Source organism: Diachasmimorpha longicaudata, chromosome 6, assembly GCF_034640455.1.
Source record: "Diachasmimorpha longicaudata isolate KC_UGA_2023 chromosome 6, iyDiaLong2, whole genome shotgun sequence".
NCBI lineage: Eukaryota > Metazoa > Arthropoda > Insecta > Hymenoptera > Braconidae > Diachasmimorpha > Diachasmimorpha longicaudata.
In genome coordinates, this window is record NC_087230.1 from 5,596,838 (window position 1) to 5,624,447 (window position 27,610).

At 36.9% G+C, this 27,610-nt stretch overlaps 2 protein-coding genes across 8 annotated transcripts in view; one reads left to right on the forward strand and one right to left on the reverse strand.

Moving 5' to 3' along the window:
- LOC135163413 (uncharacterized) overlaps positions 1-27,610 on the reverse strand; it is a 139,237-nt gene that overhangs the window by 88,786 nt on the left and 22,841 nt on the right. The window lies entirely within an intron of this gene.
- LOC135163408 (uncharacterized) overlaps positions 1-27,610 on the forward strand; it is a 65,257-nt gene that overhangs the window by 8,788 nt on the left and 28,859 nt on the right. For 3 of the 6 annotated variants that reach the window (XM_064122817.1, XM_064122820.1, XM_064122816.1), the window contains exons 2-4: positions 2,475-3,071; positions 25,368-25,839; positions 26,104-26,247. In XM_064122817.1, the coding sequence (XP_063978887.1) occupies positions 3,069-3,071; positions 25,368-25,839; positions 26,104-26,247 (619 nt within the window). In that variant the 5' untranslated portion in view covers positions 2,475-3,068. Of the gene's footprint in view, positions 1-448; positions 596-2,474; positions 3,072-25,367; positions 25,840-26,103; positions 26,248-27,610 lie in introns of all 6 variants that reach the window. The other 3 variants (XM_064122819.1, XM_064122818.1, XM_064122815.1) reach the window with 2 other exon arrangements.

A 27,610-nucleotide genomic window follows, 5' to 3' on the forward strand; every position in this document is an offset into this window, starting at 1 on the left:
ACATAGGGGCCAAATACATAGAAAGTAAACAGACGTAATACCTGATCAATCATCACTCGTGTTTGTTTTTTATCCATTTGAAAACATGACTTTCTTCCGCTTCCACGTACCTCTCCATAATTCAAACGACAATTTTATATTTGTTTTCTCCCTTCACGTTTCAAACCCCTCATCTCCGGACAGATATTACACCCCCGATGACACCGAATAACTACCTCTATCTCCCGCGAATTCTAGCCCTTTTTTTTCAAAGAAAAACGAAAATATTCGTTCCCTACGCTTCATCTTTAATCCTACAAATGTCTGACCCAAGCTGGACATATCCACTCAGTCTCCATTCAGTCTCACTCCTCATGACTCTCATATTCTATTTTGCAATCATAATGTTTACTTTGATCGGGCAGTCTGATTGTACAAACTTATGTTTTTATTTCACTTTTCACCACAGAAGAATCAGCTGAAAGGAAAAAAAATGGTAGGGTCTGTACCGGAGTCGCCGTAATTTGACTGCGAAAAGGGAATCTCATTTCCACTTGGGGAGCACCAAAGGACTCGTTGGCACGAGAAAACGGAAATACTTGGATTTGAATATTAGGTCGATGAACATATTCCAGGGGTGGGACAAGGTTTTTTGATTGAAAATGTTGGATTTTCAGTCTCAAATTACGTTTCAAAGTTTTAGTCAAATTATTCTGCTATAAAAAAAACCAGTAAAATTTATTTCAGAAAGAAATAATCTTGTGGAAATGTTTCGGCACATGATGAGCCCGACAGTTCAAAAGCCAAATTCCTCCCCCAAGAAAATTATTATTCCTTTTGCAGATGTAATTTTTTTTTATGAACTCAGTGATCTCATGACTTTCCCTCTCCCTTTTCTTATCCAACGAATGTAAATTAAGTCGTGTATTATCCCCCTGAATTGCGTTGTTCACCATTGTTGGCTGTTCATCGCGGCGAAAAGCCGCAAACGTACACGTTGAAGGAGAAACGTGGGCTTGTTTTAATTCAAACGTTCTAGAATGTTAAATATCCGTGACCGCAGCCACTTCAGAGTGGGCTCGATCCTTACACACCGAGAGCCTCTTTGTTATCTCTGAGTGGAAAACAAAGGGAAATGCTTCAACAATGCTCTGAGATTTCTCTTCCTCCCCTACCTACCCCTTCGCCCCCACCCCCGCCCACATTTGTTGAGAAACAGGGGCACTAATTGTAAAAAAAAAAAGAATAATTCCTGATGTGGCATTCGCTTTGAGGGAAAATAGAGAAGTCTGAGAAATTTGAGACCGAAGTGAACATTTTTTTGGTGTAAATTCTCCAGAAAATTCTGCGAATTTCGTTGAGGAAAAAATAAAAGAGATTCTGCAGTCAACTCTTGATTTTTCACAGAGGAAAAAAAATATAATTAATCAATTAATTGTGAATGATTTTATCGTTCAAAGACTGATTAACTTTGCAATCATATTCAATGAGTTTTATATTATTTTTAGTTATTTTTTTATCTTAATTTCAGCATTTTTTGGTACATTGTATCTGACACATATTCTGTGAGTTTAGAATCATTTTTTTATGAAAAGAATCTAATGGGATGGTAAAGTGTATCAATCTTCGAAGGATATATACAAGTATAATTGATTTATTAATTTTGCAATTTTTTTCTCTGTGAATTAATGCAGTCAACGTGATATCAACTAAGTGACACGTGCGTGGGGTACGTTTGATCATCATGATCACTTTTGAGCTGAACCGTGAGTTAATTATTTTGGGGTTTTATGATGACATTTTCTGAGCTAGTGACATTAATCAGGGCAATCTAATCACTTCATTTTGGGGATTAAAATTCAATTATTGTTTCCTTTCACGTCAGACAGGAGAATTTTCATTCACGATGAGTGACACCCTAGCGTCTTGAAATTTAAGAAAATCAAAAAAAAATTATTGTTTTTTTCCTTTAAACATTTTCTACCATTAATGAACCAGTACTTAATTGAATTCCATAACCTGTTTTAATCCGGATGTTTATTCATCATAGGAGACGTTTTCCAAACAAATCATTCAATTAATTTCATTGAATTGTTTTCAATGATTTCCGGAAAACTTGAAATCACTAAAAATCTTAAGTAAAATTTTCTACCAGTATTTTATCGCAGAACGTAAATTTCTTTGTCAACTGATAAATAAATCCCTTTAAATACTAATCCAGTAATTTTCACGCTCGTGACACTCATAAAAACAAATCTTAGCCTTTCGTGTTCTTACCCATTTTCATTCTAAATTATCTCCAACGATTTCACACAAACGTAACATTTACATTCCAAAACCCGTTCATATGCCGTAATGGCGCTCCTTTTCAACGTAAATGCGCCATTAATTAGCCACCCGTGTCCACAATACGATTTCTTGAATACAGTATTGAACACGTAGACACGTCCGAGTAAATAAATCACTGGTTATTTTTTTTTTATCTCCGTCTGCAGGCGTATTCTACGGAAGTTGACTTGCACTCTCATCATCCAGTCGTGCCCCAACGGTTTACGGCACCTCACGTGAAACAACTCAGCGCAAAGTGTATCACCGTGTATCGTAATTTGATAAATAAAGTCAAAGAATTCAAGGTACATCGATTAATTGAACTATCGCGAAATTTCCAATCAAGAACAATCGATTTAAGACGCAATCGACACGTGTGCAGTGATTTTAACGGGAGAGATCATCAAGAGTGATTCGATATATCGATGCAATCGAAGTGAGTCACGTGCGATAAGCACAGGGGAGGAACGGAACCGGCGGCGAAAGCACCGCAACAATCGCAAATCGTTGGTGATACGACTGTTGCGTTTAGTTACCGCTCCGAGAACGACAACGAAGCGGCGAAGGAGAAAAAGAAGGAAGAGGTCAGACAATTCGGCCGTGATTACCGGAGTTTGTGGACAAAGGCCGGGAGCGAGATCGGGCCCGGATGCTCGCAAGGACAAGACGTCGGAAGTGCTGCCACGTTGGAAGGGAAAATCTTGACAGTCCTCAACAAATTTCTGACAAAAGCCCCTTTGGTTAGCAAGTTTAAACTACTTATGGTGAGTTTTTACAATTTATCTTTAATTCAGTGGGGGATGGGGATGACGTAGGGGATGATTTTACTGATTTAAATGTAGGGATAAAATGACATTGGCATGCAGCTATACGAAAAAAAATTTTGGATAAAAATTAGCCCTCCAGAGGACGAAACATGAGAGGGAATGACAAACAACCACTTTTTAGGTCGAGTTTTCTTGGAAAAATTAGACTTGGGAGGGTAATTGTTAGGATGAAACTAATCTTCGCTCATCTTATAGTAACATTATCGACGCATTAATCCGGAAGTAAAGGTGTTGTCGTTTTCCCTCAACTTCGTCTCAAAATTTTCAACATTTATCTCGACAGCAGTCAGACTTCTGCCGAGTGTCGACTAAGCATCCCATCAATTTTTATTTCTTTCATTCCTCCGTGTTTATCGTATCACCACTGCAGTTATTGCGGAAAACGTTCGTAAGAGTAGCACGTACATTCGTGTCCACATTACGCGAAAAAAAAAAAGTTTAAAGAGAAAAACTGGAGCGCAAAAAGTTTTCGGTCGGCTCTCCTTTGCGGTGTATAGACGAGATTCGTATATACGGTTATAGCTACCGGGGGTGGATGGGGAGTGTGTGGGTGGCTAGATTACGAGGGAAAAATTCTCGGTTGAGAGAGAAAATTGGTGAATGCGATTCAGCATTAACAGTAATCATCCCTTAATGCTTGGTCTATTGAAAAAATTTTTAAGGGATTATGATTTTTTTCATTGTTCAAAGCCTTGAGCTTAATGCATGAGCTTAATAAATAAACATTAGTTGGAGTAATCCATATTTATTCATCAACACAAAAGTGAAATTAAAAATATTGGAAGTATATTTTTCGGGAGGGGAGGGTGGGTTTGTTCGACCTGAGCCTTCACCCACTCATTACGAATATTTTAAGACCAATTAGAATAATTTTGCGACGCCGAGAAATTTTTTTTTAAGCGGTGGTGTGGAAATGGAAGCCCCGGTTTTTGAACAAATTTCCTTTCGGGACTTCAACCCCGGAAATAATCACGTTTGACGAATTTACTCGCGGTTTCTTCGACAAAAGCATTTCGTAACTAATTACGAGTATTTTAAGATCAATTAGACTGTATTATATACTTAGAGAGCTACAATTTTCCTTCCGCAAACTCGTAGAAGTGGTCAAATCTATTTTTTTTCAATTCCCCTTCCCTGATTTTAACCCCGGAACTTCTCAATGAGGAGGGAGCAATCAAAAGAATCATAATAATTGTGGAAAGAATAATAATTGCTGTTAATATTCATTTTCAATATTTACTTTCAACCGTTTTCAATGAAAAAATGCCTCTAATCGAATTAAAAAAGGAATAAAAAACCCACTAAAAATGTGTCTTTTCTTGATCGAGAATAGAATATAATTTAGACTATTAAACACCTATTTTTTCATTTCGAGAAATGAGGAATTGACGATCGTTTTCAGTTCATTTATGATGTCTTTCTGAATGTGTCATGATTGCTCTCGCCATTTAATGGGAGTTTAAATCAGGTTTTATGTAACCAATTCAAATTTGATAAATAATGAGAAATTGATGGTTTTACACGATTGAAAATTATCGTTTTGAGAACATTTATCATGTTTTCCTCAATTTATCACGATTGCCTTCTCCGTTTAATGGTAATTTAAATCAGGTTTTATGGGACCAATCTCAATTTAATGCCTGAAATTCCGTCAAGATTATGGGAATCATTTAGAGAGATAAGCCCCTCCCGAGGTATTTGAGCGTAGGGAGCAAGGGACGAGGCCCCTTGTTCTCAAAATAATAGGAAGTGTATCCACACAGAGAGAATATTACGCAAAAATTGTCTACAAACACTTCCACTGAGAGAAAATGTTTTAAAAAATTAAATTCATGTCTTTATATAATATATGCTATATAATATATAATTCGTGAACTGTCGAACATGAGATTCTGGTGAATCATTATTTTATCCAATAAAAAAAAAATTATGGAACAGCCCAACTGTCAAGTAATAACATGCTCAATAAAATTTTTTTTTCCATCGAATTAAATAGCTCGCATGCCAATAACGGAGAGGTCTGCCACAACCATTTTATATCAGGAGAAAAATTTTCCGGAGTAATAGATTGATTGTTGCGTGGTGGGTGGACCATTAAAACAACTCCCAATAAAAAATTCATAGACTGCTGAAAAAATAATAACCCGGCGCTCTGGTTTATGAATATGCCCCGTCAGTTTGAGTGACTTATCAGTTGCCCTGTCCCTAGTAATTTCATTGGTACTCTTTTGGGAAAACTTATGCAATTTTTCTCATTCCCTTCCCCCCTCGTGTAACACGATTCGACTGACTAAATAACTCCCGAGAGTTTTTATTTACAAATTACCGTGTGCATAAGGAAAATTATCATCAGAATAATTGGGTTGTTTATTCCTCCTCATTCTGACGGCATAAATGAATTATTTAATTAATTTGTTATATGCCAGAATGAACATTGCAAATACGGTTACTGGAATTTCACGTCTGAATTGGAAAATTCATGAACTTTAATTTATGTTATGAATAGAGAGGATTCTGTGAACGATTCAGATTTTTTCTCTTTCACTTAAAAAATTTGCAAAAAATTATGGATAATTCAGTAATTTGTACTGAATATTTCCCTTCGTGTATGGTCCAAGCTACACATCTACATAGTAATTTTTCATTTTAAATTAGTTTTGTACAGACAGTTGACAATCGATATTTAGCTGGATTTCAATGAAAATTAAAGGCAGCTTTCATTTTGCCTCGTTGTGATTGTCAAAATAAATTATTTAATTAACCCGTTATGCACCAGAATGAACATTGGCCATGCCGCTGCCAGTGTCGACGGTATATTGGGAAATTTATAAACTATAAATCTGTAAATTAATTTGGTTAACGAGTTGAAGTTCATAAATTGAGGGAAAAAAGGGGCGAAATAAAGTGGAGAAAATTGGCTACATGTGTTCACTTTGCGGATGGACAGGTGAACAGATAGGGTATAGATGGGCTCAACAAACTCAATGGTCCCCAATCAATTACTCCGTAAGTGCTTTTTTCCATTTTTCACCGGTTTTGTGTGAATAACAACTTGCAAACCACAAGTTCAGTAGTGCAGTTGTAAAACGAAATAAGTCACTTGTGACTGGCGGCCAATTTTCGATGGATATCTCGAAATCTAAGGGAAATTGCCAAATTGTTCTCTGAACATTTTTTGTGGAGCACATTGAGTACTACAATAAATGTTATGATAATAATTGCGCTATCTCTCTTAGATTGGAAGATACTGTTGAAAACCTCTAATCAAAAATAAGTGAACTTATCTCGTTTTACCTTTTCGCTACTGATTTCCGTTCAATAAACCACTGGCATAATATTGAAAAGGAAAACAATTGAATATTGGATGATCAACACTGTATTGGAAATTAGTTTTGTGAATGGAGCATATCACTGGATACTAGGATTATTGGTTGTATTCCCGAGGACTTTGGCTCGTTAATTCGGGGAAATATTTTTTGTGGCTAGTTGTCAGTCACTCTGTTGCAGTACTCGACAGGTTTTCATCGTGACTTTTTCCCAGTCACGGATAGGGTATTTCCCAGTTGCGTTGATTTGAATGGCGGAGACAGGGAAATGAAAAATTTCGTGGCCGTTTTACGTTTCGATTTTTATTTTTTAATTGCCATGCCTTTACAATGTTCAGAATATTTTCTGCAATGGGTAGATGTAATAGGGGAGTGTGAAATATGAAATTCTGATTAATTTTTTGGGAGATATTTTTATTGATTGAGCCTGCGGCTACTAAATTCCATTAGCAGGAAATATTTCAGGGAAAATGGCAGTTTTTTTGTTGAAAAAGAGGGAATAGTTGCACTGGATAATTACAGGGAGATATTTTTTTTATAAACAATTATCGCAGCGAGAAATATGATAAAGATTATTTTTCTCTTCATTTGTTGGATAATTATGGGATCATATCTGAGTTGAGGATTTTTAACAGAACGTGATGCCCATAACGTGGGACAGGAAAATGGAAACCTCGAAGAAATATTCTCGTTCTATTAGAAATACTCGAGATGTTCTTAAACTTTTTCTGTGGTTTTTCCGTAAAAGGGAAAAATAAAATAGATTATTTACGCATACGGTGTTCCATAAATAAAACTGTCGTAATGTTTGGAAACGGAGAATTTAGAGACAAACACCAATTTTTTTTTCAGGAAAATCTAAATTTATGATTAATTCTCACGAGAAAATATTCTTATGGATTTTTTACGAGGAGAAGGTGTAGTGGAATGATAAAACATAATTCACTAAAAATATTCAGCGAAATTCAGTGAGGAATGGTAGCCAATTTTAGTGACAGAATTCCCGGTGATTTTTAACGTCAAAATCAAGATGTCTTTCCATAGCTTCGAGGGGTTCGCTTTATTTGGACTTTTATTGAGGAAAAAAGGTGTGTTCAAGTTTTCATATATATAACAGATTTATGCGGAGAGACAATAAAAAATTTTGCGAGGATATGAGGTCTCATAAATTATACGGTCGTAATATTCTAAGAACTTCGGGGTTAGCGTTCAACAGATTTTTTTTTTCCAAGGAAAACATACCATTCCGGTTATTTTTCCATCGGCAATGCGGTATCGGAAATGCCCGTCGATTATTCATTATCATTTTCCAACGTGCAAATAGTCTGAAATTTACTGGAATTTCTTTGGAGCATATCAGTACCAATCTATTAAATTGAAATAAGTTGACTCATCTTTAAATCTATTTTTTGAGCAATATCTCCGAATCTAAGCGAGATACCAAAATTTTTCTAATAACATTTATTGCAGCCCTCAATTTGCTCGACAAAAAAGGTTATGATAAAAATTTCGCTACCTCCCCTAGATTGCGAGATAGTCATCAAAACCTGGTCAATAATGAAAAGTGAGTTATGTCGCTTCACCCCTTTGCTATAGATATCCCTCCAAAAATATTTTTACCCCAACTAGAGACAATTTACTCCGATCATTGTTGGTGTATTTCCGTACTCCTGAAATATGAAAAGTTGACTTGTTGTGACTTCACTCGATCCTTCAATTTCAAGGGCAGACAATAACACCAGAATCATCGATCCGTGTGTAGTCGATGTGACTCTGGTGCTCTCCGAATGTGACAAGTAGTGTCACATCGGCGCCACAGAGATCCCTCAGGAATCAACGATCGCTGGTCCATTGTCTCAGCAGGATTGTTCGTGCCACATGGTAAAGCTGACGGCGTCAAGCCAGATCTACGTGTGGTAATGTTTGCACTTCCTCCTGCATACCACTTTGATGGGCTTTATCTTCAACAAGGGCCTTGCTACTCCACCACAAATGAGAGCCATCATTCCGCCATTCCTTTTCGAAGTCCTGCGGGGAAATTTTGCGAGGAGAATTCTCACACTGATATCTAAATATTTGTTAACAACGAATAGGGGAGGACGCAGTGAAGTTACTCCGAACACAAAGAGAAAGATCTGATAATTTTTATAGTGTGTTTTCGATAAAAATTACTGTGCTGCCTAGAAAAATTGCTGTGTGGCAAATACAAAATCTCGTTAACATCCCCCAAATTCTTCAATCAGCATATGAAAATAATTCCAATACACAGAGTCCACATTTCCCCTTCCACAACCCTCCCCCAGCAATTCGATGACAATTCAGAGACACAGAAAAGTATCCGAACCGCTGATAGGATTGTTTTCGATAAAATACAAACCCAAAACTGATACCAGTACGTGACCAATGTCTCCCCATTTCCTTCACCCTAACACACCCCCTCATTGCCTTTTTCGATTGTTTCCACTTTTCAGTGGACATCACTGTCCCTTTAATACACTTCAGTCAATCTCCAACTCCCAGTGATTTGATTCAGAGTTGAATAGCCAATGCAAACACGTATTCACAATTTTTGAGATTACGATGCTTTGATACCGCTGGACCTTTCCATTGGAAATTTCGTCCATTGCTGGTAACTGATAGTACCATCATGTCAGTGCCAGTACAAAGGATACAACTTCCACCCCTTGACCTCTCCCTTTTTGCTGTTTATGGTAGTCAGCTAATAGGAAATATTCGAGGGTTCGAAAAGGGGCATTGAGCATTAGTTCGTGAACATCTATCGATGTTGAATGTTTGACAGGAATTCAGTTGGGAGTACACATAACACAAGGATTAGGGGTAGTTGGGGTGTTTCTCGTTTTCGAGAATGGCATTCTAATCATAAATAAAATAAAACAGGAGAAAAAGAAAAATGTGGTGAGTTCTGGTGATGTCGATTGTACACGTCACATGTTCTCTTTTTGCAGAATTCAGAAAACGTGAGCGTTACTTTTCTGTAGTGTGAAGAGCACGAGTGGTTGAAGAAATACTGGGAAAAGAGAGGGAGTTTCGTTGCAATATTTCTTCTGAATAAGAGCCAACGTCGGGGTGAAAGCTACTGAGAGGTGAATATGCTCGGACAGGGGTGGCAAAGGGGAAATATTTATAATTCACTGAGAGAAATTGGGGAGGGGGAGCAGTGGAGGCTTGAATTGAGCAGCTGATTGAAGTTGAAAGTATTTTTCTTGGAATTAACTCGAATTAACGTGAAAGGGTTGAGAAAAATTAGATGTTGAAAGGGCGGTCGTGTCACCCCCTGACTAAATGGAGCATAGATTAGTGATCGGTATTCTCTTTCCTGGGGTTCGTTTTATTGAAAAATTTTATTTGATATTCAGCACACGATATTTGGTTTCATCTATCAAAAATACTTTTTTATGTATCAATTATTTGTTTTTTTCATAACGCAGATGAACACGGAATTGCTGAAAGCAATGCGATGCAATGTGGTGCTTTGTGACACGACAAAGAATTCCATTCAAATTAAATAGTTGGTGGTCCTCTAGAAGTTTCATTTGATCTCCTGACAGTGGAGTCAGAGTTGGTGAACAAATAAACTATGACGAATAGCCCCGTAGTGAACAATCATGGGGAGGGTGAAAAGGTGGATTAATAAAAGTCAAAATATATTTGTTATATATCTGAATTATATCATATAGAAAATCGTCAAAAATGTGGTGTGCTAAATACTTATGATTCACCCCAATTTTGGTTATTCGTTAATCTTAACGAAAGTCTCCTGGGAATGGACGATTGATCTTCCCTTTTGAATCATCAAACTTTAAAAATTATGAAGACAACTCGAGTGTGATGCTGATCTTGCGTAATGGTATGATGTTATTAACCATGGTTAATCATCCGTGAATATGTAAACTCGATGTAACTTGATCAGGGATGTTGGGGCACTGTGTCCAAAGTATCAGGATCGTTACAGCTGGTGATTGCAACAGTTTACGAGAGACGTCGGGGATAATCCTGTGATATCACTAGCTGATCCTTAAATTTTCATGTAATGAGATTGGTGGCAATAAATTACGTGTTTGAATAGACAGTTCATATCAGACGTCTGAAAATGTACTTTATTGGATTAACAATATTTCTAGTTAATTCAATCGAAGATGTAGTTCATTCAAATTAATTACAAAAAGATAATAAGGCTCGGATTAATGACTATAGCATCAATGGAGTAATGAAACCAGTAACTGAGATTATTAATTCATTGGTAAAATATACAATCCATCAGCATCCCTTGATGCAAGTGACTTTAACCCGATCCCCGAACAAAGAACCAGAGAAATTCCAAGAAGTTCCATAAATTCATCCAACGAAAAGCAAAAACAAGAAATCCCCACTGAAAAAGGGTGAGAAGGTTTCTCCGATTGTCTCTCCCCCCGGGATTTCTTTAACCAAAAATATCCCTCCCTCGAACCTCCACTCGAACGCTTGTTTTTCCGATAGCCTCGGGCGAACCCCAGGGTATACGAGTGAAGATATGATCCCCAGTCTTCTACCCAAACACTTCTTCGACCTGTTTACGGCTCAACATCATCTGGTTAACCCTCGCGAGAGGGAAAAAAAGTTCGTGTAAAAAAGATTGAGTAGTGACAATAGTCGAGACTGAACTTTAGACTGGTATCCACGGGTTAGACCGTAGATTCTCATGTTCATTGTGTGTCTTCTCATTCTGGATCCACGAGTGATATTAATTACCCTTTTTTCCCGGATCTTTACGTGTCTTTGTTGGTCCTGCAGACGCTTCCCAGGGCTTTTAAGAATTTCAGACAGTGGAGCGAGGAAAGTGCCATATTTTGGGGTGAGAACGGGGCGAATTGTTGCTATTTCAGTGTGGGAGGGTGGAAACATTAGTTGGGGCAGTCTTCACAAGTTTTCAGACCCTGGATAATTGGCTGAGGCCAATGAGAGTTAACAGCACAGGGAAGACAAATTTCTCATGCTAAGTACTGAGATTTAACATTTTACATTTTCCAGATTTAATTAATTCATTGTTAATCTCACCGGGGGATCCATGGAGCCCTCAAACTTTGAAAGAACACCACGATAAGTTCAGAGATTTGTCTGTTAAATTGCATAAATAATTTTCTTAAAAATTAAGAAATACCGGAGGAATTACTGACTTGAAAAAGTCGATTTAAGAAATGAAATATTTTTTCTTTTTTTAAGATTCTCTCGTACCCCAAATTAAGCCATTTTTGCTTCATTTAATTGTCAGACATTCATAAACAAACAAAAATTTTTTTTTCTGCTAAACAATGCACCAAAAATAATGTCTCAACTCAAGAACCTGGTGGAGGCCGACGTTTAAATAACACTTCTTTCCAATTTTTTTTACATCAGTTTTTATTAGTGTAAATGATGGAAATATATGTTTTAAAAAATGATCTTGTCTAGTCTCCCTTTTACGTCTAATGTAGTAAATTAAGACGTTTAGAAGACACCAATCTTTTATGACTGAGGAGATTTTTCTTTCGTGCTCTCACATCTTAATATAAATCCCTTGAGGCAATCAATTTGCGATATTTACTTTTCCCACAGCCCCACATGTCTATTTCTATCCATAATTAATTCTATGACTCAGGGAATTACCTCACGTATGCAGAGGCACTCTCACTTGCTGCGTCCCAGGAGTACTAATCGTGACCAATGATGCTATTATTTTTTAGATTCCATTGCACTGCATTCCATCGGTATTATAACTTATCGACGAGCCACGAGTTGGAATTCCAACACCTCTGGTGCACATGTGCTATGCTCAACGTGGTTTAGAAATAAGATTGAACGTGATCTATTTCATAATTCAAGAAATCATTAAATTCTATTTTATCACCAATTTTTGGAGACTTAAGAGTTTCCTCTTTGTTCAGTCGCATATGGAGAATGATTATTCAAATGACGGTTGAAGATCTTTCGTGTTTCTTCAAAAAGGTCTAGCCTTGTTAATAATTTATTTTGCTTCCTGGTAGCTTAGTCCGTAAGATGACTTCGCGCGAAACTGAGAGACCCGGGTTCGATTCCCGACTGCGTTAAAGAGACAATTTTCACTGCTTACGTTAGATATTTAAAGTGGGTCAACGCCAGTTATTTCAGCCACAAGTGGTTCTAATAGGCTCACAGGAGAGCATTCAGTGGTTGAGGACTATTCCCGCACCTTCTGTTTTCCCATGTTCCCGGACAAGTAACTCTTCGCCACATGAGTGGTTTTTATTGTAGGAAACCAGTCATTATTATTTAATGACATCGTTGAACAGCTAGAAACAGACCAGCCGAGACGTGAACCTTGAAAATTTTCATAATGTTAAATTGTCGACAAACTCACTCCCCTGGGTTGATAACCTTAATCAGTCGAAATTTCGCGAGCGCCTTCATTTGACGGAAATATCCGAATAAATGGTGAAGTAAAATGTACGAGAAAGTTCGGGGAGAGCAATTGCTCGCCTTGTTAGCGGTACTGCAGACCCTTATGAATTAATATTCTTATTGCTGAGCTATTCAGGTGAAAAAGTTGATCCAAATGAAAAGGTTAAGGTGAAAAAGTTCATTTGAATGGAAATTTTTTTGGAAATCAGTCGTAATTTCAGTCGTAATTAAGTCGTAATTTAATTGGATATATTTTTGGTGGATTCAATCGATATCTACAACAAATGTCATGAGACAAATTCCACTCCCTCTTTTACATTCGGAGGTATTCGGAGATATCGATCAATAATTCGAGTGAAGGATCAGTCAACTCATCTCATTTTATAATTTCGCTAATGAATTATTAGTTCTATTTAATTGTTTGTTCTCTGTCATTCATAAAATATATAATATTATGCATAATTCTGTCTCTGTCACTCGATACTGATTCCTCGATGTATCGAATTCCTCCAATAACTTCTCTGAATGAGTAAACGTCCCATTTGCGGCTGAATCTGAACGTCAATCGTTCTCTCCCCCCGGCTACCAGCCAGTGCCCAACTCTAGGTTACCATTACTCATCGTAACTAGACAACTGTGAGTGTTGAGTGTACTAGAAGTTACCTTTCACCGTTCAAACTTTTACTCGTTTAACTTGTCGACAATGGACCGGTCGTATTGTTCCACCGTTTACAGGTATATATGAAGGGCTATGATTTCAATGCACGTGCTGGTGAATCAGCTGGAGTACCGAGGGCTCAGTGTGTAGACCTTTTGTATCGTCCAGTGGATCTCGCGCTAATGACAATACCATTACCATATTTTTGTATTACATAATTCCACTTATATAATTTACAACATTTTTTGTCTCAGAAAATTTGAGGCAAAAAAAATCTTCAGAATAAATTTAGGGAGAAGGAATTCTATAATCGGAATTCAATGGATTTTTTTTTTCTGGTGAAAAATTCACTAAAAAATCCAATCCGTCGACATAAAATGGAAACATCCAATACAAAATTTGTAATAATATTGATAGGTCTCTCTATTAAATTTTGTTCGAGTGAGAAATAATTTCCCAGAGAATCGGGCATTTGAAATTCATAATGTTCTATTCGATAGTTGTTCATCGATGGATCTGATTTATTGGATACGTTGTATTGATTCTCCATAGATCATCTCACTGGTAATTTCTATTCAAACGATCACAACCGTGTTAGGTAATTCTAAATACCCTCAACTTTGCTTCCTCGATTCCCTCGGTTGGAAGTTTTTGTTTGATAAAACTCTCCAACTCCTCCGGAACTTTTCTGTATTTACAAAAATGAAGCCTCCAGCTATCATCGAAACGACGAATTATATTCTGAAGAAAAGCAAGAGGCCCCTCAGGCTTATGTATTTTATCATAGCATCTTCTCGTGAAGTGCTTGTTTTTTTTCTCCTTTCGGATCAGCCCAGAGGGCATCACTTGGAGCAATATCCTCGCTTCAATTCCCATTCTCACCTTTCATTTTTTATGAAATTCCATTGAAGTGCGAGTGATATATCTACACTGCAATATATTAAATTGATGAAACAACTTTGAGAATTCAGTATAAATTTCTCTCGAATTTCCATTCCACTTTTTGCCAATTTTCATCCATTAAAAAAATCCAAAATTATTCATAATCACCAAGCTTCGAGTGACTTTGGTAACACCAAAGGACTTGGACCATTAAATTATCCCAAACATTGTCTCTCCCTGAATTCTACACATCTGTAAGTTAGAATTAGAGAAACCCCATTGACACAACCAGGCACTGATCCACCTGGCTTTTGCTGCACATCAATTAATGGTTACAAGTTGCCCTAGTGATTCAATTAATCTTCCCATCTACAACTCCAAACACACCCTAGGTCCCCTGTTGAATTTCCAACATAAATAGCTAGTTCAACAGTGACTGTAGGGATCGCAATTACAAATTTCGTGTCAAGCAATGAAAATGCCATTTTCTTGTGATTCTCTGAGTTCGTAATTTTGGTACATCACGGAGAATGTGTTCAGCATTCTTGTAACTTAAATATTCAGACAAACTTTTGATTTTGGTATGTAAGTTGTCCCTTTCTCGTTGTGTCTCATAATACTGTCTGCTATCAGAGATGAACAAGATCATGGAGCATTCGTACTTTGAAAATTTTAAATATTATACTATATATTTCAACATTTATGAACAATCATGAACAATTATGGACCAATCAATTATACAGGATAGCCAATCAAAGCAGAGAGCTATTTTCCCAAAAAAAAAATTATTCTACTGCTCCATAAAAGTCTGTTGGGTCATTATTGCATCATTTCTATGATTCATTGGAATTTAATCAACATTAATATGTGATGATAAATTTTAACCCTGGGTTAGAGTAATCTGATGCATGATAGATTGATCATAAATGAGAATATCTCATATATGATAACTGTAATCACTTATTTCTGATTAAAATCCAGGATCATTTTAGCTCTCGGGATGATTTACTTTAAAGCAATATTTATCTAGGGGGTTATTGTAATTTTACTAGCACAACGTTACACCGGAGTTTCCATTCCGCCTTGTTACACCGAAAAAGACCCTTGATGAGACCGTAATGCTGGATTACAAGATTGTAAGGACGATAATTCGTGAAGGGGCTGACGTTAATCGTGGAATCACAACAAAATTTCGCGCATCTTTTTTCAGACGTGATGAGAATTTTATCTGCGATAGTTAATCGCTACTTTCACAGTTGAATTTAACACCCTGGGACGTTTTTCTCCCACAGGATGACCAATCAAGGGTTAATATTATTATATTATACTTAAATTTAATTCATCATCGCGTGAGCTTCATCATTCGGTACAAAGGCCTCCAGCGGCGATGTAAACGTCGGTAAATGGAGCACAGCAGGTACATGCCATCACATTGTTGTGTCACTGAATGTTTCCACAAACAGAAGCCATCAGTCACATTGCCAACGGCACGCTGAATTACCCTGGATACCGGGTGCACGGAGGGTGACTAGTAAGACATCAAGAAATGCACGAGTTAGGGGTTGATGGTGGTGCCAGTTGTCCCATGAGAGCTACAATGATGATGGCATCGCACTACTAGACTAAGCAAGCGTCACTGTAATCGTAGTTAATAGTAATGTATGTCTGTCAGGTTTTAGGCGAGATTATGGTGGTTGCAACGATTTTGGATGGGGATGAATGGGTCGGGTGAATGCAGATATAGTGAGGGTCGTAAACATTGCCGAGTATCTTGAGAATTCGAACGCTCGAGGGAAACAGATTATTCTTGGGAAGCTGTGGCCAGATGATTCTCGTCTCCGATTTTTTTTTTGCCCTCTTGTGTGGGGATGAGAGGGGTTGATGGAACCATTGACCCCACCTGTTACCATCGCGATAACACAATGAGTGTCATATCTTACGGGATTTTTCTAGGAGCCAGTTATTTTTTTTGACGTTTTTTTTATGGTTCAATAAAGATCTTGGGGTTCCTTCGGGGAGGATTGATTTGTTTGGTGGTGGGGGGTCATTTTGGGGTAAATTATCGGTGGCTCGATCGGTCAATCGGTGGATAATTGTAGCTTCCAGTGAAGATTGTTTAATATGATTATGAAAAAACAGAAATTAAGAACCTCAGTTGATCGAAAGTATTTAGATAAATATTTTATTTGCCTGAATACGAATGTAAACAAATTGACATGCAGGCGAAAATTCATAATTTTTAAATAGTTTTGTCACCGCAGTGTCATTGACAAATTTGAGGATTGGGAATTGTTAAATCAAACTCTAAAACGTATTGGGAATTTATTGACTTAAAAAAAATCAGTAAAGTTGATCACGGAATATTTTAATTCTAATCCTGATGTTGTCCCTGTCCTCGGAAGAATTGCACTTGTGCAACCGGGCGAACCCGCGATAATGATAAAGTGCTGTCAATACAGTTAATGTCACTCTCCTCCTCTCACGTTAATTAAATTCTTTTTACGGAGATTTTAAATCGGACAGACCTGACCCTCTGGAATCGCTATTTCGGGGAGTCATGAGAGGGGATAGTACGCAGTCGTCACTATGAAAATAATTCCGAGAATGAAAGATTGAGAATAGTTGCGGTAAATTTTCTTACGTATTGACTTTTGCCAGTGCATTGGTGACATCTCTGTGCTTTTTGAGGGGATGAATATCCTCTGGGGTTATTTCCCTGTCTTTCATCTACTCAACATCCATTGTACAACTTCCTTCAATAACCTCACCTCTGGCCAATCCCTTGTGCGTATGTTTTTCCCTCCTTCAACCCCATTTTTCCATCAACATCTTATTGGCACATTCTTCACTTCTCTTTCACCGACAAATACTGACTGAATCATATTCCGAAGTATTTCCGATAACCACTTTTCATAGAAAAGCATTGAAAACATGATTTCGTGGGGTGAAATGAAATTTCCGCATTGACTCCCTTCCATTTCTGAAAGGAATTTTTCCCTTTTTTTGCCAATTTATTGCAACGATTATTCCGGTTCATTGGAATGTCTCGATTTAAGAACAAAATAGGGAAGGGGACATGGTGAAAGCTGGAGAATTTTGGGTTTGAAATATAGGACCGATCACCCACACGAAGCAAAATATTCAATAAACGGAAAATTTTACAGAATTTTTTCGGAGTGTTCCCTCATTTTTATTTCAATTTCCGAAGTTGATGAGCGGCCTTGAGTTCTGTAATTTTCAACAATGAAAAAAATTCGTAAACTTTCGACTTCTGCATCAGCCTAAATGAGTCGCTGTTAACTTCAACATCTTTCCTATATTACCGACACGTCGATACTGCAGAAAACAGTATAACTATCAATGTCCCATTCAAGCTGATGTTTCACAAATCACTTAAGTGATTATCTAGATTATTTAGATCGATTACGCGATTTTTTTGATGCATCAAAGAGCAAATTCAAAAAAATCTTCAAGATCTTGACGTTTTTATCCGCCCTTATGGCGCCATAAATACCTCAACTTCGCTCTCAGTCCCGGAAACAAAGATCATAACTAAGTATTCCACTAGCACGAAAAGTTATTCTATTTCCGTTTTGTAATGAAATTTCGGTGAGAAGTTACTCAATTGAAAGAGTCCAACAAAACTGATTGGCTGCCAATATCAAAATTAGGTCAAGTTTTTTCATTCCTCCCCCACTTCTCAATCTGCATTGTAATTAAACAATAATGTGAGAATTGATTCCTTGAAAAGTTCATGAGGGACCAGGGGCAGATGGCGGAATGAGAACGATTCGGAGAATATTGGGGTCAACTTCAGCAAATTAACAGACTCCAGAATTCCATCCACGTTTCACATTCAGGAAGTCATTGTTCCAATTCAGTAGACTGGGCCTCTTCAGTGTCTGTCAGATTTCTACTTGAGGCTACTCATGCAGAGAACTGTAGCCAAGTTCCGTTGGGGAGAAAGTAATGAGGAGAAGATGAGAACACTTGTATGTGAATGGCATTCAGTCACCTGTTACATCGAAACTCGATCAGTGAGAGTTCTTTGTTTGGAGGGGTGTCAATAACTATTTTGTTGCATTCACTATTTTTATTGATGGCTGTGAACTTTCATTCATTTTAATCTGCATAAAAATATTTTTTTCTTCCACTAGTCATGAGGTCATTAATTACTGGGAGAAGAATTACGACTATTGAGTCTTTTATAGTAATTAATTCTGAGATTATTTTTGGAGATATAAATGTTGTGTATTTTGGCTGATAATTATCTCTTGTCGCAGATAAAATCCTAGAGATAATTGAGGGGTTTCCAGGGGAACCATTGGAACAAAGTAAGTTGTCTGAAGAATCCCATTCAATCGATTGATATTGCAAATTTTTGTCAGGTTTTGCATTTACCCAGCACCACCTCCCCATCTAGATGGCTTCTCACGTCTTTCTATATCGAATCGAAATATTGATTTCAACTTTACAAATAATATTTCCCATACAAGACTTGAATTGAATATTCTCACTGACACTTAAAACTATTTCAATCAATTTATTAAAAGCACTAAAAATATATTCAGAAAAATCAAATTTCTCGTTGTGAATAGAACATGACAGTAAATTTGGTCGCATTTATCATCTCTTCAGGACCTCATCAATTATCGATAATAATACCGAAAACATCTAATCCCGAAAAACTAAAATATCGACTTATTGAAACTTCAATCATGAATAACCCAGCAACCAGAATCCTCCATCAATTCGGAAGCAATCATAATACTGCTGACCGAGTCGGTCAATCCCCTTTTTTTTCGTTCTGGTCATCCAAACTCATCCAAAAACCGATGTTCACTTAGCTCGAGGCTTATCGAAAACCAGAGCGGCTCGATTACTGTCGATTGAATGACCAGATCGTTCTAAGCTCTTTTTACGAGTATCCGGGATAATCAGCACTAACCAACCCCAAGGGACATCTATGGAAAGAAAAGCAGAGTGAAAGAAATCGAACTGGGAGTGATATGTAGCTTATATTGTATCGTTTTTCGGATAATCGATTGTCACACACTAACTTTCAGTCCATATCTGTCTCACAAAGCATGAGCTTTTAATCGTAACGAGTGCGGAATTTCCTAGTTGTAAATAAATATTTTTATAGAAAATTAAATTGACTGATGTTATTTTCATTCCCATATTTATGCGATAGTCAGTGAAACGTGGAGTCGTCAATCTATTGGACAGTTTACCCTACCCCATCCAGGAACGGTATCGATAAAATTGAGGATAAATTCTCCTGTCGATCGTGGGAGTTGAAGATGGATTTAATTGTACAGTTGATTCGCCATTTCGAGTGACTAGTGAGAAATGTCGAGGAGGCAATTGTAGGTAGGACAGCAGGAAAATGAGGAGGTGGGCTACCAGAGTAGGAGTTGTGCCTTTATGTGATTGGCTCACTGGAATAAGATTCGTGTCTTGCAGTTCTGATTCTTCCTATTCCTCTTCACCCTTCTTCGTTTGTGGACTCTCATTTCTTAACTCTCCACCTGGTCCTTCATTTGTTTTATCTACTGCAGTTCATCTTACTGTTTTAGTGCGATTTCTTGGCTCTCTGTTGAGGACAGTTTCAGTGTTTGCACAATTTTCCCAAGAGAAATGAAGAATAAAGGAGATTTATGGAAAAGCACATTTCATTATTCTCGGATTATTTTTTGTTGTGTCTTATTGGAGTTCTCGTCGACTTTATGAAATCTACTCCATCTTATTAATTGCAGATTTATTTGGGATTTCAGTTTTTTTGTTTAGGGAATTTTTTTGAACCTCACCATTTAGGGCAATCATTTCCCTGATAATTCTGATTAGGTTTGAACTACGTCACTTATATTGTTCTAGAACATGATCATGTTAATCATAACGTTGAGTGAACTCCTGTAATAACTATGAGCATTAAATAATCCATCGAAAATCTTTCCCCAAAAAAATCAGAACTTTAAAAAAAAACGAAATAATTATCAATGAAGTTCATTCAAGATCACGTACAAAATACTTATCCTCTAGAGTCATATGATTATCATAAGTTAAATCTCAGTCGATCCCCATCAGAAGTAATTAGACCAAAGAAAGACAGTTTTGAACAAATAAGTATTTCTTTCCAGTAAATCAATATGTGACAAAAATAATTTTTTTTCTCCCTGAACAATAAAAAAAAAATAGTGCGGCTTAACGCTAGGAAATTTTCCTAGAAGAGGTCACAAGGGTCACAAAAGTCATAGAGATTCCTAAGTGTTGCCTAACGTTAAACATTTTTCCAAGATCACGAGAGTTATAAAGGTCATAGAGACTTTAGAGATCATAAAAACAAATTAAAAATACTAAATACTAAGAAAATTCTCAAGGGTCATAAACTTAAACGTCGTCAAAAATTTATAAAGAGTATCCAGAGGCAGATTTAGTCATTGCCCGTTTTCCTTTAGAATTTATATGAACAAATGGAAAATATCGAGTGATGCGAGTGGACTCCCATCCCCTCTCCATCAGGGGATGAGAAATCCACGCGAAAAAATGGTCTACGTGATTTGAGAGGATTGAAGTCAATCAGAGAACTTACGATTGAGGTATGATTAATTAATTCCACCATGAAAAATCATGTTAATTTTCGTTGACCCAATTATCGAAATAATTGAATGTAAAGACATCCCTTGGTAGAACGTAGAAATAATGACTTTGCAAATGGAACGTAGGAGATTCATGTTAAGATAGGTCTTGGCCCTGACCGAAAAGAGTAAGAACAACTAAGTTCCTGAGAGATATTCCCACTGTTACACACCGGAGACAGAAATCCGATATCGACGGACACACTTTGACTAGAATTAAAGTTAATTCGATTGTTCGTCAATCGTAGCACACCCTACCCTAGACTATCTAAATTCCCTGAAATACATTGGATAGAGAGAATAAATTTCTCAAGGGGATGATTCAACTGGTTCTGCTTATCATTAGATTCAAAGTTTTTTTTTCACCTCCCCATGCGCACATTGGAATCTCCTCAATCGCCCCCTGTGGTCCAGCAGTTTTCACAAAGTTCGCTTCCCCCTTCTAAATCTTCGCCGTTGGCTCCGGACTACAGGAGAATTTCTAATGATGATAATACGAGACTATGAATTCCTCATTCATTTCTTTACTAGGAATTCCGTAAGTACAACACTTTGAAATTCAGTGATTTTGTCAATCAGAAATTTTACATAATTTCCGATTCTTGAAGACAATTTTCCCTCGCATTGTCACCTGATGTAGCAACGTCTAGAGTGAACGATTTTACTTATTCAGGGGACGTGAGAGAAGAGATGTTGTCACAAAAGTGGTGGAAAGTTCTTCGTAACGGCTTTCGAGGGTTTCATCGAGTCGTTCTTTATTCGGAAAAAAAAATGGGGAAGAGCTTGCTCTCATGTGGAGTCACGTGGAATATTCAGAGAACATATTCACTTTATTGATTTTAGGACAGTCCTCACTTTTATAGTATTATTATTAAGGAGGGAGAAGACTTGCTAAAAAAACAGTTTTTTTTATTACAAAAAAAGTCCTGGAAATTCCTCTCGCTGTTTAGATTGGAAAAACGCGGGAATGATTTTAAATTAGAATAATGGAATCGTTTAACACACTTTAAAAAAAGGGCAACATGTCTATCTTGTAAAAATTACGAGAGGCAGATGTTTCACCACAGGACAATTTACATTTTATTATAAAATGCGTATGTAAACAACATTTTTGATGGTTTGAGGCCTGTCCCACATCACTGCATTTCAATGCTAATCCCGCTGCTCCCATGGTAATTTCTCCTGTCCCTTTGTGAATGAAATGTTTGAACAAAATTGGGGGTGTAAAAATAAACAGGGTGAGGGTAAAGGAAATTTCGTTTTTAAACGAAATTTCAGTTGAAGCTTTTGGGTGGTTGGGTTTCATCCATTAAAGTGGTGGCAACAGCAATATTTTGTATTGAATATTCACATATAATACCACAAGTGGTTCAAAATTATCGAATATTTCCCGATAGATTCGTTGCAAACAAATGAAGGAGTCAAGTTTTTCAGGCTAAAAAATCACGAGTGCGAAGCACGAGTGATTTTTCCTGAAAAACTTGACGACTTCATTTGTATGCAGGGAACCTAGAGGGAAATATTCTATAATTTTGAAGCTCGAGTGGTATTCAGGGGATTATTTTTCCTATCCAAATTTCGGCCAAGAGAATTGTGCCATGACATGAAAAGAGGTTTATTTGGTTAAGTGTCGTTTGTTTACCAAAATATTCAAAAAATTATCGCTGATATTCGAGGTAGGCTATACAAAATATCAACAAATGGTGCAATTCTATTGGCTGAAATTTGGGTGGGAAAAATAATCACTGAAAATTTAGTGTAAAATGTACCTTTTTGATACCACAATTGGGGAAAATATTTTATCCCGGAGGGAAATAACTCTGGGAATGTAATTAAGTATTTTTAGGTGTGAGCCGATTGAGGAGGGCAACTAATCAGTGTCGAAGATTGACACTTAGGGGTCGTGTCCCTTGTGCATTGAGTCGCAATATGCCGATATGTCAACGTCGGTGGGTTGAATTACTTGGTCGTGATAACATGCTGGCTTTAACGAGTTGATACAATGCCTATCAGTGAATCAGCAATTATCATTGTTCAAGAAACAATAGAGATTACGATTTTCTCTAAATAATTCTTCATTATAGTCAGGGTTAAATTTTTTTATAGGGAATTTACAAACAATCTTGCAGGATATTTGTTAGTAATTCTATGACATTTTACATCCACTTCATAATTTACTATATCGAGAGAAAAATCAGTTGCGGAAACAAATTGTGGATTTTTTTTCTAATCGTGGAGTTAAATTCCCTTTTGACAAAAAATACACCTAAATAATTTGTAAGGAAAATTACACTCCAAAGGTTGAAACGAGGAATGAATTTAGTTTTATTACAACAATTACCCTCCCAAGTCTAATTTTTATCCAAAATTTCTTTCCGTGTACTAAACGACTTATAAAAAATGAAATTAGAATCAATCCAGGCCATCGGGACATTGAATAATGATTTATTGGATGCTTGTAATTAAAACTAAAATCTCTGCAAAGGTCTGTACCGCAAAAATTTGTTACTATACATGTTCTTCTTCCATTACCGGATGGAATTACTCGGTTAATTCCCCGCCTGGATATTTCGAATTTTGCTCTGGCAAGTGCTGCTAGTGTCCAATTTATTGAAGATAGCCCGATAAAACCACTAGCAACGAAACGTGACGGTTTTTGTTTGTGTTGCGAAACAACCATTATCGTGGATAGTCCGACCAATGTACAGTACGTACAATAGAGATTAACAGGTGGTCCAGTGTCCAAGTTCTAACTGCACAGAGAACTTGGTTCTCATTCCATAATTCCAAGGGACTAATTACCTGTCTTTTAAATTTATGTATTTATGTATCAACTTCAAAATCTGGGAATTTTTACAACTGAAATATTTCTTAAAGGTCTCCCTTCGTATTTGCATACTCAGGAAAAAATATATAATTTTGCTGGGCCCATTTGTTTAAGACAACTAATTGTTGAAATTTCCATGAAACGAGTTATAAAAAAAAGCAGAAAGACTAGACGATGTTAATAATTTCATATTTACTGACAAAGCTGTCCATTCGCCTCCCGGAAATTCAACAGAATTTAATCCATGAATGGACGCAACTACTGAATGTGCGGAGATCATGTGGTATGCAATGATAACGATAATAGTTGCAGTGATTTGTGCTCATCTCGCCCGCATCAGGTCAACATTTGTGTTCACGTCAGTGAGATTAATTTACCTGTTGAAGGGATTACGCCCATGTGGTATGAATGGATTTGCGGTTGATGAGATGAATTCTCTGACCAGTAAACACTTTGATGATATTTTTAGAGGGAAATTGAAATGTACCGTCTTGGGTTTAGTTATTCATACATAAATTCACCCTCAAGCCATTTACCTTCTTACTGAAGAGGCAAAACCTACGGCATTCCTCCCTCCGTTATGATGTTTACATGCCAATGCTGAATGAATAACTGTGCTCATGAGCACGAAACTCAAACTATATACACATATAGAAGAGTACATGGAGAGAAAACTATGACAAAAAATGCAATAAAATATCTGCCCAAAAAATATTCATATACAGAGAAAAATATTCAGTAAAAATTACGGAACAGTTACACACTTTTTCAATGAACTTTCAGAAAAAGGTCCAGAAGGTTCAAGAAAAAGTAAAAAATGCGTAATTTTTTTCTCCGTGTAATTTTCAGGGAATTCAAAATTTGGGTATTAACGTCACAAACAGCATCCCGCATCGTAGAGTTTATTACTGATGTACGTTCCCGATAACTTTGACCGCTGAAAGCTAGAGTTTTATCAGCCGACCTCACTAGCATTATTAACAATGATAAAAACATTTTAATCAAGTAATTTATTGGAATGTACAGACTCGAGTCCACTTGAGTAGGAATTCTTCTCTCGCATATCCATTCATTCCCACCGTTTCATTTTGCCCCACCCTATGAAAAACATTCCGCAACTCCGCATAAAAATATAGTAATCAAGTTAAAAATAAAACGAACCCCAACAACAAAAAAAAACCTCACAGAAATTACAAATGTACAAAATTCCCATTCACTCACCTCATCCCCAACAAAAAAAAAATTCTCTCTCTGAAACAATATATTCTCCCGCCCCTCTGGTACGATGAACAATTCTATTGGGAGCTTACGAATTACTCAATCATGTTATACAACACCAACGAGTGAATACAACTCATGAAAATTCACCCTCTCCCAGTGGATGAACGTCAATCACCGATAGAACTTAATCACAAATCCACCCCCATCTACAGTTCCAAGTGCAAATGATAATTCAACAATTTTCCCCTTTCTCCATTATTATTTCAGACACGTAAAGACACAGAGGGTGGAAGTGGGGGGGAGGAGGAGGAGCCGGTGGATGGTGGTTCATCGAGGCCATCGGTGAGCGACGCTACTTGGCCGGATGTCCGAAAGCCATCCGTGACGAATGATACAAACAAGTTGACGGGGCTGAGACAGCAACATTTACCCAGCAATCAGAGACGACAGAGTGATATTGGAAGTGACATGGCAGAGGTTAATAAACAGTTGTGCGCGAGAAGAAGAGGTGATGAGTGTAATTTTGGTGGGACTATTCAAATTGAGTGTGATACGTCATATGATTCGTCAATTGCTGTTGATAATCCATCAGCTTTATCAGGGGGTATTGCTTCAGGCTCGTCGTCTGGACAAACTCGCTTGACTACTAGTTTGCTGTTTGAACTGCCGGACGCCCGGAGGGGCTCCACTACTTGTTTCGACGAGAGAATGCCATCAATTAGTAAAGCACAAATGAAAGGTAATTTTTGCTTTTAAACTGCACAACTATCCTGGTAGAAAATTGTACAAGAAATTTTGAGTGAAGAAGGTTAAGATTGTTGTTGGGTAAAATATTTACTGAGTTTAAAATATTTGTCTTTGGAATATCTGTCAGAAATTTTTGGAAAAATTATTCGAAGAATATTTCGAAGTTTTTGGTGAGCCAAGAAGATCCTTAAAGACAAATACTTTGAAACATAATTATGGACTGTAGGGTAATTGACTTGTCATTTCAATTTTTCAGAATTCGAAGAAGCTTTCAACCTCTTTGATAAGGACCGAGATGGAAGTATCACGAAGGAAGAGCTTGGAAGAGTAATGCGAGGTTTAGGACAATTCGCGAGAACTGAAGAGCTTCGCACAATGTTAGAAGAGATTGACACTGATGGTAAGTACTAAAAATTTTCAAATGCCCGTTTTTACCATTGAATTGTTTGTTAAATTTAATGCAAAATATGGCAATAAGTCTTGTGATGATGACATTAAATTCGATTCAGAAGAATTTTTTCTTTCGAATTGTTATCAGCAAAAGAATTGTTATTAAAATTTTATTTCACATATCGCCATCTTATGTCATCCGCTTATTACTTCCTCTGATCAACGGAGAATCACATTCGAGATTTTAATCACAATAAAAGTGCAATAGTGGGTAGTTAAGTACAAGGGCCATTCAAATACAGCAAAGTAAAGTCCATTTCGAAGGCTCTGAAACCTCTTTTTATTTTCTACGTTTCGAAAACTGGCACTTCAAGCACTGAAATCGATGGAGCTTCGAATGCTCCAATGACTGTCAATGAATCCCTGTTGCAGACTACAATTTCTCTCGTACTTGACGATTGCTTTATGTCAGAATGTAGATCACGTAGAAATGATACTGGACACCATTGTTCAGGACTGATTAGAAGGGAGATTCCCTCAAATGCATTCGAATACAGAGACTCTAATACCTGACTTAGATCCCTCACGTGGAAATTAAATAAGAATTTTTTCATATAATATTGCAGAATCGGTTCAAATTTCTCGATCCAATATTTCCCGGAGCAAATTAATTTGATGGGCATTAACCAACATTCAACTAATGAACTGAAAGTTAATATGTGTAAAACATATTGAGTGTCCACATATTTTTGTATTCGGTGTCACAATAATTCTTGAACTTTCAGTTAAATTTGTAAAGTTCCAAAAAAATTGCGTGTTTCTAGTCTTTTTTAAAACAAACCAAAGAAGAAACTCAATAATTACGGTTTCATAATTACATAATTTTAACTAAATATTTCTCTGTCCTAATGACTTCACTCGTAGACCGATTTATTCATTCGAAACGAAAATCGTTAGCTATCAACGAATGGTGAAAATGAACATGACCAAATGAATGTTCGGTAACAGTTAGCGAAGGGCTCATTTGAATAGGCGTCAAGTCAAACAAGGTTCATCAAATATACATTCATTAACCATTAACGAATGAACGTTTGGTGGAGCCAAATAAACCGTAACCTAAAACCAAACTCCATTCGTTTATAATAATTAATCAATTCTATCGGTGTTCGTGCAGTGGGTCAAGTCCGATCTCACCATTTAAAGGTGAGGTTTATCGGATCATATCCTAAATCGATCGAAGCGATGTAAAATAAAAATAATAAAAAATATATTTCTTGTCGCGCAGTCTGTAAGTGAATAACTTAGTGAAGTAGAATATTGGATCGATTTCCAACATTAAAAGAAAATTATTCCATTTTCCCGAGTGCCACATA